The sequence below is a fragment of the Vanellus vanellus genome (assembly GCF_965231255.1).
Source record: "Vanellus vanellus genome assembly, chromosome: 5".
Classification (NCBI taxonomy): Eukaryota; Metazoa; Chordata; class Aves; order Charadriiformes; family Charadriidae; genus Vanellus; species Vanellus vanellus.
The window spans coordinates 29,744,773-29,761,526 of record NC_138910.1 but is presented as its reverse complement, the minus strand read 5'-3'; the positions used below and the strand labels follow the sequence as shown (position 1 = coordinate 29,761,526).

Genomic DNA, 16,754 nt, shown 5'->3' with positions numbered 1-16,754 from the left:
TGCAGCACACGCAGAGTGAGGCAGCTGCAGAAAGGGATATGGACCACCTCAAGAAAACTCCAGAAAAGCTGAGCAGAAGTGACTTTTGGAGCAGACCCAGAAATGCTTTTGGGAATGGAATGAGAGAGCTAGGAAAAGCCGTAAGAGATACTCCTCAACTCTTGGTCCACCAAGCAGAAGCTGGGCGGGTGGCTGAGTTGCGAGTGGGGAGCAAGAAAATGCTGAAGGTTCTAAAACCAGTGCTCTAAGCCTCTGTGAAAACTAAAATGCAGGACTCAATGTTACCAGCACAGTAGCTCAAAGGAGGCCAGGGTCATTAAAAGCCGTGGAAACCAAAGACTGCCTTCAATGGGAAATAAACAGCAAGATACTGGATGAAGTCCAACCTGCAGTTCTGGAGGCCCAACACCAGCCCTAGCTCAAGAGGAGCTTTGCACAGTGAGTCACAGTTTAACAAGCCATCACCTTGGATCAGGACAAAACTTGAAGCAGCACGTCACCCTGGCTCTGCCCTCCCCAAGCGAGGCACTGGGCACCTGATGCCCAACAGAAGACATGAGAAGCAACTCAGTGGCACCAATAGCTACTAGATCTGGCCACAGTGCAAGAACTGTGGGAGGCTCGGCCCAGGAGAGATCATGGGCTCTCTTAATTGGAGACCTGCAAGGCTGCGCTTCACATCAGAACAGTTTTAGACAGGGAACAATGATGGAAATAGGCCCACAACAAAAAAAGCACAGCCTTTCCTGAAGTGTTTGAACTCCTCCTCCCTTGCACTCCCCATGAGTTCTGGGTCTTCCTGTTTCTTCTGACTTTCCAGGGAAAGTGTAAAAGTGATGCAACGGTTTTTTATTTACCGTGCACTGTGTGCTTAAGACCGTGCAGAGCACAAAGAATGACATTATTTGAGCCTCAAGGTGCCTATCTAAGTAGACAAACACAGGGCAGAAAATGCAGTTGCTTACAAAACCAGCATATTTCACAAAGGGACCTTATTTTATACTTCAGATTAATAGAGCAACATTTCTTGTGTGGTGGATTAAAAGCAATAGACTTTGAAAAGCAATAGACTTTGTGGAAGCGCAAACAGGTACACGAATGAGCAATACGCTGGCTAAGTCAATGAAAGATGTTCCCGGGGAGAAGGATGAATAACAAGCAAAGACAAAACGTGTAACAGAAACTGGGCCATAGGTCTTTTAGGATAATTTCTATTCTGTTCGCAATAAGAGGTGCAGAATAAGAGCAGGTAAGCGAGTGTGGGTACAATCAGTTTTAGTTATACCTAAACTCCGAAAAAGGACCTGATCCTTTAAGTCTTTTGAGATGCTAAACATTCTTCCACTCATTTGGTTATTCCTTGTGAACAGCAGAATAAAAGCTCTTGCATTGCTTTTTCCACCACTCACGTGACTCTCCCCGAGATCTACATACCACAACGATTACTCAATTTACATCTGATTTAGTATCTTAATACTTCAACTGTGATTTTACATAACATTTCTGCTTTTGTCTCTCATTTACCTAATTCATACATATATTGAGTAACGGGTTGTGTAGAGGAAAGCAGCCTGTTTCTGCAGGAGGTCACTTAGATTTCCATTGGGTTTAATGTTTTAATTCCTTTCTAGCTGCTAGCAAAATATATTTTGGTAACTAAAATCTTGTATTTTCATTCATTTGCATAATAGTGGACCGAATACATCCTGCCTTCAGATATTCATAAGCCATAATCACTGATGGGAATGGGGATATTATACTTGAATATCTGAGGAGATAATTTCAGTACAGTGCTTTTAAATTTTTTTTATTTCATAATAGTTTTTCAGACAGACACGGTCTATAATGACATTAGCAATCTTATTCAAACCTGCATCTTTCATCAGGAAGACTCATTTGTATTTTTTCAACCATCACCTACGAAAACTCTAGAGGCAGGCAAGTCTCATAGCTAAAAAAAAATAAAATACAAATCCACCTCTTGCCAGTAAATTAAGGACATCTGATATGGTCTCATCAAGACTCAAACAATATCTAATTTAGTATTATCTTTCAGGATACTCTACTGGAGGCATATTTGTCAAAAACATCTTCCCCATAAGCTATGCAAGTGTTTCTTCATTCCAGCTCATTCTATTGTGCTGAATTTGAACATCTTCTCCCCCATAATTAGTATCAGTAATTGTAAACAAGAACAGAAGCAGCCTCGGAAATACAAAAAAAAGGCAAGCCACAAGAGTGAGAGACTGTAACTTGAGCTAAACAAGATAGATCTTACATCAGCATTAACTGGCACAATGATAAAAACCACCAGGGCAAAACATAAAATATTGCCTGTTCTAGGTAACTACCCCATATTCATATAACACTGAACTGACTAAAGAAGCTGCCTTTGGAGGCCTATAAGTAATGAAACGGAGGAAAGAAAACCATAAGAAGTAGACAGAGCTACACTGACCTTAAAATTTAAGATTATGACAAACCGAAGATGAAACACAGCCCTTTCATGCCACAAAATGAGTGAGAGCTTTGGATAGACAAGACTGAGGTCTTAATGTTCTTCCATTTATTTCAGAGGTGACAGGGAGTGATTACCAGCTTACACAGGATCCTTCCCTCTAAAGAAAATTCTGGCTCTAATGAGGTCAGTGCATTTTCTCCCACCCTGTGAACTTCAATGAGAACAGGATTTGAACTTTGCTGTTAAATCTGAGGAAGTTTTTCTGTCTCTCTTTTTTCCACATTAGTTGTACACTGGGTGAAATGCAGCAGATTATGGAAAGCCAACTATTGGAAAAGCCAAGTAAATTATATTCTGTATTTTACTACACTATAATTTTCTTTACTCACAACTATCCTGAGTTATTTTTTGAAGTGACAATATCAGAAAAATTTACGTTGGAAGGAACCCTCTGAAGGTCACCCCGCTCAATCTCCTGAGCAAGGTTGACTACACATATCAGGTTGCTCAGTCTCCTGTCAACAGGATGTTCCTCGTTTTGTGACAACGTGGATTAGACAGTGGAATCATTCCAGGTTTGTCAAAATTACTTTGGTACATCATACCTGAGTCCCATTTGCTAACATTAGCTCATTATGGAACAAACAATGAAAACAGAATCAAAATAACAGAATACTCCTAGAAAGCAAGATTAAACCTTGCTTATCTTTTAGTCATTGGGAACTTAATGTCAGAAATGGAAACAATACCAATTGCAGTCAAAGCCACAGATTCACCTTTCCAATCAAGACATCAAGTGAATTATTTCAGAGAAGTTCATCAGATAAACAGTGAACAAGTATAAAGTAACTGCAGTATACCTGCAGAAAAAATATGCAGAGACAGAGACATCAGTCTATGGACTTACTCATTTCTGCTGACTAGCTCAGCTCCAGCAATTGCTGTAGCAGATATTAGTCAAAAAGACTGAAGATTGTAACAGTATCTTAAAAAAAAAACCACCGGAGACACTGTGATGACCATGGAAAGGCACACCATTGATTTGACAACTCATGAAAACCCAACATCCACAACCATATGCAGTAATAGCTCAGAACAGACCAAGCAAGACTGACACCTACAGAGTCCCCAGGGCCTCCTCCTTCAGTAGGTGGGTATTCTTGGAACATCCCCTGCACAGATACTCGCAGCTCCACTTAGCTAGTGAGACCTCACGAGTTTGCTCAACCATCTCTGCAACTGCAGAAAGATGCCTTGACTTGAATGAAATCCTAGTAGTGGAAGGAGCAAGCCTAGCTCCGTATGATAGGATACTCCATGGACATTTCTTTATTCTAGACATATGACATTGAACCTGGAACCTATTGAGCAGAATCTCTCTGTTCAAGAACAGGAAAAGTCTCCACCTTTTAGTCTGGGATTTACAGTTTGTTTCTAATTAACCGTCCCAGATTAGAAAGCAAAACTCAGCTCTGACTAAGCAGACAAAGCTTTAAGACTTTCAGGAATTTTGGTTTAAGATCACTATGGAGAATTACACATGCAAACTGATTTCCTGTCTGACTGTCTATCCCCACAAGTTGTATTCTCATTTTTATCCTGCAGGTAAGGCAGTCTGAGAACAGGAATTCTGTGCTGTGGCACAACTTCAAAGTGCATGCCAAAGATTTATGATAGACTGTCATAAATCACATATGGAAGGGCAAGGAATGAAATGCAGCTTCCAAGTCATTCTTATGCCCTTATTGATTTTGGGGCAGGCAAGAACTGACCTACATTCAGTACTACATCACAGAAATCCCTAGGCCAGATTAGTCTGTCTCCTAGAAAGCATTCTATTACTCAGGTTGGCTAGTACACTGGCCAGTTTCACTTTATTAGTTTGGCCTGTAAAAGGTTCTAACAGCAGTATTTCTGGTTTACAGTGTCATTTTAAAAAATGTCAAGGAATAAGACTCCCATATATACAGAAAAGAACCACACATTGGCCCACTTATGCAAGAAAGAGTCAGGCCATTGCCCCTGAGCTGCTCTGACCTTTTAGGTGGGCCGGTGACACAGCTTGTGAAAACTGGTCTCCAGAGCAAAGTGAAACAAGTGCCTCAATGAATGGCAAACCAAGGACACTAAATGGCTTGGATGAGAATTTGGGTGCTTAAATTTAGAGGGCATGGCTATGACACCCGGAAAGCGTTATTTCCATCAGTCTCCAGTACCTGGAATAGTACTGTGATAGCTAAAGAAAAAGGCCAATTCCATTCACCATTCTGTTAACCTCAATTCTTACTGTTCTTGAGCTATGACAATCTGAGATCATCTCTCAGCCTAATATTGTCTTAAAAATGTCCTCCATCAGTGGATTAGCCACACAAAGCAGCTCAAAAATTGCTGTTTGGCTCTAAAAGCCACATCACAACCTATGAAAGGTAGGTGAAAGCCGCCTGCCTCAGCTACTCATAACCAAACACCAGTCTCTCAATGTTCAGTGGTAGGCTTTTATTACATGTTCTGGTATGCAGAGCAGCAGCAGACCTAAAATGAGAATCATGCAGAATCAATGGGTTGGGATTAATCTGTCCTCCTGTCCAGTACAAGTGCTGCCACAGTAATAAACAGAAATCTGATAACTTCATACTGTCAGCACAAAATGAAACTATGACCTTGACCTGTGCAACATCATCCAGTAATTTTTTCATAACTTCAACATACCATACTACACGGCTATGATCTAATAAGAATCTAAAAGTAATTAACTGGAATTTTTGAAAACTGAAGCCTTAATCAAATATGTATTCTTATCAGGGTTGCAAGCCAGCAATAAATTGGGACATTTAAAAAACTGGGATCCAATCCAATCCGTGATCTGATCAGGGTTCAATGGTTATAATAAATTGGGAGTATTAAAACTGGGATCACATCCAACACTTTATTTTGTCTAAACCACAGGACCTAGCTGCGCTGCAAAGTCAGGAATACTCAATGAACAGATATACCATGTTGGATTAACCCTTAATAAATAATGACGCACACGCTCAGGAGTCCCAAACCCATGTGGTTTAGCACAGAGCTTAATGGTGAGAGGAGCAATTACCAACATTTTATCAGACATCAAGATGAACTATAAACAGCCATAATAATGCTTTTAGACTTGGCAAGTGGATAACACAAGCACAAAAGCTACATGGATTCAGTAACAATGCGTGTGTTTTATGAGCATGCTCTAAGATGTACTACACATTTAAAAATCATACTTTGATTTTTGTAACAGTCTGAGTTTCAACTTTTGATGCAAAACCAATTTGGTTTTTCTACCATACTTCCATGCATGCATCTATTCTTGTTTTCATTTTGATTTCCAGTAACATACAAATGGTTTGTAATTAAATATAATGAAACAAACGCTGACAGAAATGGAACGCAGTTTCACTCACAAGTATTCCCTTATATATAAAGTGGTCTCTAAATGTTTTTACTTCTGTAAGATGCATCCCCTTCACACAGGCATCTTGCAGCTGCAAAATTAAACCTGTTTGCCAAATATCAAAAACATATGTATTGATTTTTTAACTATGGGAACAGGCGACAAGCATCAGAGCTGATAAGACAAGAGAGAAACGCTCTTCAGTTGCTGGAAGGTTTAGGAGAGGTAAAGGAAATTCAGTCTTTAATATAAAAACTGAAACCATTTCATTTTACTCAAATTTGAGATTCACTGCAACTTAAGCATTCAGTTCAGACGTTCAGAAAGCAAGAGCCAGATGTTGCTTCTGTTGCTCTAACACTCAAAACCATAATACGATTGAAAAAACCCCTCACTTAATTCCAATGAGGACTACAAAACTAAGACTGTTCTTACAAAACAACAAACAACTACTACTACAACCAAGTGCAAAGTAGTATTTTTTTTTTTTTTACATAGCGTGACTCCTTATTCACCTACTTATAAGCTACTTTTAAAAATCACCCCATTTTCAACAAGACGCTTCATTTTGTGAAAATTTATTCTAATGTCATGGAAATGTTTGACTCCGCTGGAAGAGTGACTTTGGTCTCAGCAGGAATATTCCAGTAAAATAATCCTAAACAAACAGGAAAAAAAATAGCTTTCTTTCAATTGATAGCCCCTTTATTTGCATTTGAAAGGCAAACAAATTATTATGTGTAAAACTCAAGTGCCCAATATTTTTATCTATTTTGTTTTACAATGATTTTCAAATGTTAGAAAATTAAAAAGCAACTGAAAATGAGTGGGAAAAAGATGGAGGAAGGGAGGAAGAGAAATTTTGTTTTGAGGGAAAGAAAAGAGAGGATCTGTTCCAGCATATAATAATGTAGTGAACATCTTGTTGTTAAAATGATAAATTCTGAGTAATTTATACAAAACACGCTAAAAATACAGATTTGAGTCAGCTTGATCAAAATAAACCTCAGACATAGCATTTGCTTTTTCCTTTTATGGGCGGATTCTAGACCTTTGGAACACATGCTTTATTACAGCCAAATTCTTTGAAGCATGAACAAAATGATGAGCTTATTTAAAATAGGGCCTCAGTCCAATGAACTACCTGACTTGTGTCAAGAAGGACAAGCCATCACCTACAGAACTATATCACCAGTTCAATCAGTCCTCCTAAACTATCTGTGTCGTGAACTTCTGGCTTTCTCCAGTCAACTTTCATTGACGCTGCATCGCTGTGGCACAGGGAAAGCTAAGGCAGATAGGGGGAGAAGAAAATACTGAAATTTAGAGGAGGTGCTGACTTCATATTCAATTGGACACAGATAAGGCTATTACTAAACAAGGAATGCCTAACATCCTAAGTTCCTGTTAACTACTTGAAGCCTGCAGAAGTAGCAGTCATATAACAAAGTACGGGCTTTGAAAAGAAAGAGGGCCCGGGGCTGAGGTCTGGAACAAATTCCTAGCCTGACAAGGACTTTGTAGGAACCTGGACAAGCAGCTGCACTGCCTGCATGTCAGATTCCCACCCACGGGACACTTTTTTTTTTTCCCTGCCGGATTTTCTCTCTTCTACCTCAACTGTAAGTGCTTGGGGTCAGGTCCAAGCTTCCCTAACAGCAACGAGCACAATGAGACCTTGATCTTGGTGGGGATTGCTAGGGAATACAAGCAGTGAAAAAATAATGATGTCAGCATTTCAGTGCAGGATGTGGAGCTGCTTCAGAGAACTGCAGCTACAAGGCAGCATAGAAAGTTGTACTGAAAACTGAGAATAGCACAATGTGAAATGGAATTAGAAATTATTAGGCTAGAGAAATACTAAATTTATTTTCACTTTCTGAGGTTCAAATCTGAAATTTGGTGGCCTGTAAATGGGGTTGCCAGGCAAATCTATGCTGAGGACCAATGCGCAAGCAAGCCCAATCCTTTTGGGAAGCATCTGCACTACAGACCGAGTGCTGTATACTCTGTCTGCAAACGCCTACTAGCTCTAACACATTCTGGATGTGCCAGACTTGTTGCACATGCACGGTACAATTCCTTCTCTGTGCAAGCAGGAAATCCAACCTATTCTGAGCATGATGGACTTACGCTCATGCAGCACACCTACGTAAGATCTGATGTTTCCTGTCAGAGCCAGAGTCACTAAGCCTGTACTGTACAGCCAACCCATAACTGTGCAGCGAACACATCTGACATTTCTGCACGTCTGTAAATCCTGTCAAAATTTTTGGAAGAAGGCTGCATGCCTTTTACCAGGCATATCCCAGGAATTTTGTGAGATATTATTGTACCTATCCAATACCAATCAAAAAACACTCAGCAAAACTCCGAGAGATGGCCTACTCCTGTAAACTGGAAATGCACTTCCTACTGAAAAATACTTCTCAGCTGAGATCTTGGAACAGTATTCTGTTTTCTGGAGAGCTGCCAAGCATACATTGCATGCAAAACCAACATCCAAAACCATGCGAGGTCCACAGCTGCTAAGATGCTGAAATGCACTCAATCATTAATCCTTTCACACCCAGCCCCAAAATCAACTACTCTGACCTCTCCCACCAACGTTCAAAAGGGACAGCTCGGTCTCTGAAAAAAAAACGTCAGAAGAAAAATCGCAGTATCCGTTAGTATGACAGATCCTGAAATATCTAGGCAGTCAGCATTTAAAAAACTGAAGTTTAAGCAAAAAAACTGACTTTAAGATTGCAATTATTGGATTGAGGATCTGAACAAGAATTACTTAGCTAAGATACCTAATCTTCAACAGATAAAACTAGGTGTGTGTTTAAGTTAATTCTAAAAAGGTTAACTGTTAGAAAAGCAATTTGTATTTTGTTCAAGTTGGTACATACAGGCTTTGTTCACAGGTATCAAGGGACAAAGAATGTTACATTTCTATCAATGGTCCTGTAGCCTGTTCTACTATCATATCCCCAGTAGTTTTAACGTATACTCACTCTCAACAAGAACAGATTTGAAACTATGCCTATGTTATAGTAAGCTTCAGTGAAGCTTGGTTTTATAAATGAGACCAAATATGCAGGATTGCAGCTAGTGAAGTCATAGAAGATGATCTATGGTGTGGATGTGCCACAAGGTTTTCTTTGCCAATATCTGCATTAAAATCTTGGACTTGAATTACATTATAGAATTGCTAAATCTTGGGACAGAGCTATAAAACTTGTCTTTACTGTCTTATTGAGCATTATTGCTAGGTGAACAGTCAACAACCGAGCAAAAGGACTCCATTACCTTCAAGTCAGGTAATGTTTCCTCTCACTGATTTTAATCAATTTCCCAAACAGTTCTTACCCATATATGAGAACTAGATTCCTTATATAATTTTCCTCTACGAAAGATAAAGTCTCTTCTGTTTTATGATCAACCCAAGAAGGGTTCAAGAGTCAGTCTGTAGATAGCCTTATGCGGGCAAACATATATAGCTAGGCTCTTACTTAATTTAGAAAGTTGAAGTGAATTGCTTGTTTTTGCAGCATGTGTACATTGAGGATAATGTAGGGAAAACTTCTTAGCTCCTCTTCTGTGTTTTTATTTTTTAATTTTAATCCCCCAAACATATAAGCTGTATTACCTGATAAAAAAAATAGTGTGATATTTCTATTCTTGTGCATTATAGACGAAGAATCAAATAAGTGAGTTAAAAATATCATCTTCGTTCATCCACTTCTCAACACACCTGCTGTTCTCCATTTCAGTCGCAAACTCTTCCAGGTCAAAATTGAAATCATTACTAGAGAAACCAGAATGATGAAGACATTGAGCTGCCAGTTTCTAATGCAGCCGTACCAAGTTACTGTCAATCAGTGACTGTAATTTAAAAAAAAACATACAACGCTAAAGAAATATTAAGAACAATTATCTTGTGTGCAATTGGAACGTTAGACCTCTGGACAGAAGGGTTCATTCCTTGCAGCCTGCCAACATTTCAGTAAATGACACTGGCCCTTTAACAGATGGGATACATGCTTCTTAGCTTGCCAGGATCCTAATAAAAGACACTAGCTTCTTTAAAATGAAGGACACATACCTCTCAAATTGCCAGTATCCAAATTGGGAGTCAGCAGTTTAAAATAAAGGCACTCATCAATCTGGCAAAATCAAGGACACGGCACAGAAATTTTAAAACAAATGGTACAAAGTTTCTCCTGACATTACTTAATTTAGATGAACTAAATACTTAAACACTGGCTAAGCATATCCAGTAGCAGAGCTGTAGCAACTGGATACATTACTAGCTTTTAAGACAGTAAATATTAGCAGCAGACTTCAAGGGTTGGGATTTGGATTTATTTATTTTCCCCATCAAACCCATTAGCTACCACTTATATGGCTGACCACACTGCATGACTGGAATGAAAGCAGGGTGTCTCTTCCCTGGGCACTGACCAGCATCACAAAGGCTGGCTCATGCGGAAAGACCCTGCCTGCCCAAAAGGAACCTCCTTCTACCCCATCTCCCAGGAGCAGGATGCTCCAGTGAAGGAAAGAGCCCTCTGGAAGCTTTTCCCATGCCCTGACAACCTGTATTACTTCAACTTGGAAAGTTTTACAGCAACTTCAGACACCACTTGAGAGCCATCAAGTACGGACTCTAACTTTTCTAATAACAGCCATCAGAGGGAAACAAAGACCTTCTTCAGCATATCATGAAGTACACCTGGAGGAGCTGGGGAAGAGGAGAGAGGAGCTTGCTGAGCCTTGTCACTACTTACAAACTGTCCCCCAGTTCCTGAAGGGTAGACATGGGGGAAAGCAGAAAACTATGAATTTTCTTTGTCTGGAAAGATAATAAAGTTGCCAAGATTGAGCATGAAAAAAGAGTATTTTGAACACAAAAGAAAACTGGGTATATTCACATCAGTGGTTCTTTTCAGTCTCAGAGCCTTACCTTAGAATTATGGCAACTCACAGCTGGCACACAGCCAGCTTCTTGCCTTGCCCATCTCACTCACCCCACTGCTTGCAGACCCTTGCCTCTTCAGACTGATTTTAACCTTTTGAACCTGCTTTCTTCCTGGTACCTCTTGGCATACTCGGCATTTGGTGTCTTAAGTATTTCTGTGTCTAACCAGCAAACGCTGTGCATAAAGGAATATACCTAAGTACAAAACCTAGCATTTGAAGGCACAGCCAGCTGAAGCCAAAGAGGTCTGAAGTGCTGGAAAACACAGCAGAGGCTGTCAGGGAAGAAGGAAGGAGGCTCTTGCTTTAGAGAAGTGGAGGAAAAAAGTTACTAAGTCAGCTGGTCATGGTAACGGGCAGAGCTGAAACAGGTTTTGAAGGAACTGATCTCCACCAGCTTACCAGAAGTTGGGATCTGAATAGCAGCTACCACAGTGAAGTGCACAGAAACTGCAGGAGAGACAGAAGCTCCTGTCATACAGCAGCCCTGACTCAGCCAGGAGACTGGTCTAAAGCTCTGCGTTGCCTGGACCTGATTGCCAGTGGGCACTGTCTGGGACATCTCCAGCCAGGCTGTCTATCTGTCCCTTCAAGCAATCCCTTGCTTTGAAGTTTTTCATCTGATGAACAAAGATGCTGCCACCATTTACTCACCTTTCACGTTCATCTTTCATTTTCTCCAGCTCCTCCTCTTTAAGCATGCCTTGCTTTGGATTCCCCTTCTGATCCGTTTTCCCACTTTTATCTTCTTTTTTCTTTCCAAATCTGTTTAAGATATCAAGGAAGGAGTCAGGAGGAAATAATTACTAGAAGAAAAAACAGTACTTATCTATCCTAAAACACAGAAATTTTAGGCAATCAAAACACTGTGAGCTTTTATCATCATCACTCATATTTCTCACATTGCAAAATAAGTTACCACTTTCAAATGGGCCATGTGCAATAGGAAGGACTGATTACAAATTGATTTGGACCCTGTAATTTTGAAAGCTATTGCTTGAAACAGAAAGTTGAAAAGCCCCAACAAACCTGAAATGCAAAACACCGCAGGGCTGGACTACTAATAGCACACGTTTTAAAGTGGCTGAAGGTTCTTCTTACCACAGGACAGCTCTCAAAGTAATATGCAGTGGCTGTGGTGCCAGCACCCAGACTGGACCACATCTTCTGCTCTTATCAGTAACTACTGTCTCTCATTCATGTCTGGCCTTAATAGAAGGATTTTTTCTTTGTTTAAATGAGGATGCAATCGGAAACAATAAAATCTTGCTATACTCTGAGTGTGCAAAACTAGAGAGTTCATAAGAGCTCTTTTTAAAAGTAATTCTGGGTGTTTTTTTCTGCCTTGTTACATACTATCATGTAATATTTATGCTGTGAGAGTCCTCCAGAGACCCCAAGAAGTTTGGGGATCCCACTGTTCTATATGCTGTACAAAGATGCATAACATAAGTCTGCTTTACGCAGCCTATGAAAGGTGACTGAACTGGGGAGCTACATTTCATTTCTGATGGAGCTAGGCAGAATACTAGGGTCAAGTATGTCAAATGTGCTCATGAATTATGGGCCAAAAAGTATAAAAACTTCCCCTCCTCTTCTCCAATTTGAAATTCTCAGTTCCACAAGTAAATGATCAATCTGTGTCTTCCTATACAAATTAATGTGTTCTTGCACGCATGACAACAATGTAAAGAAAAGTAATGACTTCATTAAATACACCATATTGCAAACTAATTACTCTGACTCAAAACTGCAAACTCTTCCATGAAAGTCTGCAGCATTGCCTTGGTGATCTTTCTTTTACCTTTTTTATTTTTCATGTCAGCCCAAACTGCCTCAAGTGGAATAGCTGAACTACTGTGCATTTACTTAAGCTGTAAATCATTGACTTTAGGTTTCTCCTCTGACCAAAGCAGAAATCTTGCAAATACTCTGTCATGCTCATAAGTTAATGATCCATTTTTTTTGTGAATTTAATCAATAATTCTGAGCTTATGGTCAAATGAAGTTCTTAAGGACTCTACAGCAAGTCTTCCAGGCAATAAGAACTTGGTTAGAAAGGGAATGATGGGCGTGACAGACACACACATAGTGTGTGGTGCTAATAATAAGAAGGGCAAACACTATAGGTAATAACAAGAGATGCTTTATCACGGCTCTGCCATGGACTGTGCTGGGGAGTAGGAAGACCCATATCTCAGTGCATGGTTTTCTCTTCCTTCTTCTTATGTGTGGCAATAGAGGTGGATGGTGTCTTACATTCTTTGAGGGAACCTTTGATCAAAATATACATACACCTCATCTAGAAACAGTCCTTGGTTCTTTTTTTATGGTCCCCACTCATTTCAATGCTTCCAGAAAGATAGCAGATACTTTCCATGCTTTTGCTTTTCCTAAGTAGAAAGCAGCACATTGATTCCACTGCTGCTTTCTGAGATCTAGCAGTCCCAAGAGACTGTGGAGGCACAAACCCTATCAGAGAGGGGTGGTGGCAGTGAAGGCAGCAGTCCGAAAACACAAGAGAGAGACAGAGGTTGTACATTCAGAGTGAGAAGATACAAAGTGAAAAGGGCTCACAGACACGAGACGACCCAGGTGAAAAAGAAAAGCTAGATGAAACTCTGCATATATCGCTCTCTACAGAGATGTCAGGCAGCCAAACAATAAATCGCCCGGGGATGAGCACCAGCAGGCTGCACCTGAAAAACCTCTGCTTTCTAACATTTGCACAGGCTGGGAAGGTCTCATGGCAGTTTTCTCAAGAGAGGCTGTATTAGCACTTGCATCTTGGTCCTAATCCAACTCTGGTACTTTGTTTATATTCAGTCTGCCTGTTTTTCTCCCATAGTTTCAATTATGGGTTTGAGGAGCCTCATATTCCACTGTAGTACATATTGATTTTGAAAACATTATTCCTGGGCATTTTGTATTGCTTCAGGGAGTTGGATATGTTGCTTACTTGAGAGAAATGTTAAAAAAAAAAAAAAAAATCTTTAACATACGTCCCTTTCAAGTCTAGGTATTATTTCTTGCTTACTGGGGAAATACATTTTAAATAAAATAAGGTGACAACTTTGATTGTAATAACTGCCAACATGACAACTCTCAGCAAAAATAGTGCTGTTTGCTGGTATAGCTGCTCTTGCCACAAAATTGGCAAGTTCCAGTGTAATTATAAATTGGGAATAGTGAGTTGGTCTTGATGAAAACAACTTTTGGTTTTTTGCTATTTTTGGCTTCAGATGGGATTTGTCCAGGCTTACAATTTTTACCTGTTACACTAAGTACACAGCATATAGCTCAAGGCTAGGGATATGTTCAGATTTTTGGCTTCTTTTGTACATTGCTATACCATAAAAATCCATTCTCTTTTATTATTATTGTAATATGTTTTTCAGCTTAACAAAAATCTTGCACAAACATTAAAAAAAAAGCAGCAAAAATTTAACACTGTCGAGAAAAGCAATACAGAGTAGACAACATCAAACCACAAAAACCACATTGTCCTAAAATTTATGGTCTGCTCACTCATGTGTTCTAATTGCCATGAGCTTCCGATGATAAAATTAACTTCCACCCATTGTAATTTTGCATGGGTTTTTGTACTACAGGCTTAATGGTTTTCTACCGCTTATAGGACCAACAAGAAGAGCAAAAAAGAAGAGTACTTCTTGCCCAGCTGGGTTTGATCCTGTTTACAGTGTGAGGACCTCCACTGAATTCAACAAGGACAGGATAAAAATCTATTGTCAAAATTATAGAATTAATCAAATCCATATTAAAATTCTAGTAAAACTGAATGGCTTTAGGACTTGAGGTTTCTACTTCTCCGGGCAACAAATAATTGGATTGTGGTAAAATCTGCCTTCCATATTAATACTACTGACAGAAGAATAAAACATTAATGGAAAAACGTATGGCACATTTTTAAAGGGTCTGTTTTGCTATACTGTGCACAACAAAATTCTCTTCAACTTACTATCTGACAGAATTGATACTCTGAAAACATGTAGCAAACGGAGAAATGTAACTAGAAGACCTGAAAACAAATGGATCAGCTGTATCCTCTCATTCTATATCCATCTATAATCACTTTATGTCAAATGAAGCCACTCGTAATCATAACAACAGTAAGGAAATAAATCCACATCTTCCCAGGTTGTTTGAGTGACTGCCCCAGCTCTCTGATCATCCACTGAGCATCCACTGTAAATGCCTGGGAAGTACTGTTAAAGAAGTTAAAGCCCTAATAACCTTAGTATTCTTTTCAGTTGAGAAAATTAATATTCCAACTACTCAGAGCATAGTCCTCCTGTAAACAAAAGTATAAAGGGATTTTCTTTATTTGATCAGACCTCGGAGTGATTCATCCTTATGGGAAAAGCCCATATGCAACAGTTGAAAACATGCTGTGCAAGAGTGAGGGACTATCTTATCTCTATAAATTTCAAAGGAAAATATGGGTGCCTTGCAAATAACTAACATTTTCCCCTTAAAGGCATTAAATGAATGAAGCCTCTGAATGCCAAATGTGTGTCATCTTTTTGTAGTATTTATTACCATTCAATTGACTACAGCATTAAAGCATACGTAGGCTTCTTTTCAAGGCTTTCAAGGGATAAAAATTAGAACAAACCTTCTATAAGCCTGCTCTGTTATACTTGGGATAAACGCCTTACATGCAAGACCTAAAGCTGTGGTCATGGCAACGCTTCGTTTCCATGCGGAGCTGTGAGCTTCCAGATCTCAAATGTGTTGATATTTGCTTCAAGGATTAAAAAGCAGGCAGGTCTATAAAGTCCTGGACTTCTAAGCAAGAGAAACATCTGGTGGGTGGAACCCTAAGCAGCTTGCTGACGAAATTCAGCAGTTTGGATTTCCTAGTCAATTCAGTTGCCCTAGATCAGTAGGTGTCACTGCAGCTAACAGGGTACATAACGGAACTGCAAATGTCTGCGGGGAAATAATTCAAGAGGGCAGATGACACAGTCAAGCAAGATACAGAGCCTAACAATGTCACAAAATCTTGACATCTCCAGAAATAATCTGTAAAAAAACAGAGTGATTTGTAAAGTACATATAACAAAAGCTCTGGCTCCTAGTCATTTCACAGCAAATGGGGGAAAATGCCGAGATTATTAAAGCAGCTCCCTTATGAAAGGCTAGAAATAACCCTTAAAATTAAATTTAAATGTAAGTAAGAATGAATGAGTGAGCAAGAAAGATAAAGATACTAATAAGGTATGATTTTCAGGTCCACACAGGGACTATAAAATGCTTATTAACTGCCACTACTGCCGTGTGTTTTAAGTTATTTTATCACTCAACTTTACAGCAGAAGAAATACTCTAGAAGCAGTGCTGTGCTTTGATTAATCACTTTCATACATACACTTTTACAGAGTATTAAACATTGCCATAAAGATCCTTAGTGAGTCAGACTTGTTGGTGATTACAGGCCAGGCTCATTTTACATTTATGTTAATAGCAGCATTAATGAAATACATCTTTTACCTTTTTAGTGGCTCTCTAAATACCTAAAAGGTTTATTATTAAATGTTTACTTATTGGGCAGAAGCATGCCATTGAGTATTACACCAGCGGGACCAACAGCTGAAAAAAACAAGTAGAGAACATATTTTGGTAAAACGTGCTTCGATATTTTGAGAACAGAGCACACACAGCAGCAAATGGCTGGGCAACGCTGCTCAAACCTTTACTGATATCCAAGAAGAAGAAAACACCTCCATGACACAAGTTAAATTTCTGCTAAATGGGCAGCTCTGCATGGGGGCCCAAGAGCCAGGAGGGGTGAGCAGCTCTTTTCCTTGCCCCATTGCCAGCCACCTGCTCCCAGTGACTGGATCCCGTTCACCCCCAGTGACACTGGGATGCCCCCATGTAT

General features: G+C 39.6%; 1 protein-coding gene across 1 annotated transcript in view; it reads right to left on the bottom strand.

Moving 5' to 3' along the window:
* The window catches only part of PARD3B (par-3 family cell polarity regulator beta), a gene marked incomplete at its 5' end in the record, with an annotated part of 298,721 nt that overhangs the window by 85,414 nt on the left and 196,553 nt on the right, over positions 1 to 16,754 (bottom strand). Inside the window, one exon of the mRNA XM_082483978.1 lies at positions 11,505 to 11,615. Within this exon, the coding sequence (XP_082340104.1) occupies positions 11,505 to 11,615 (111 nt within the window). The remainder of the gene's footprint in view (positions 1 to 11,504; positions 11,616 to 16,754) is intronic.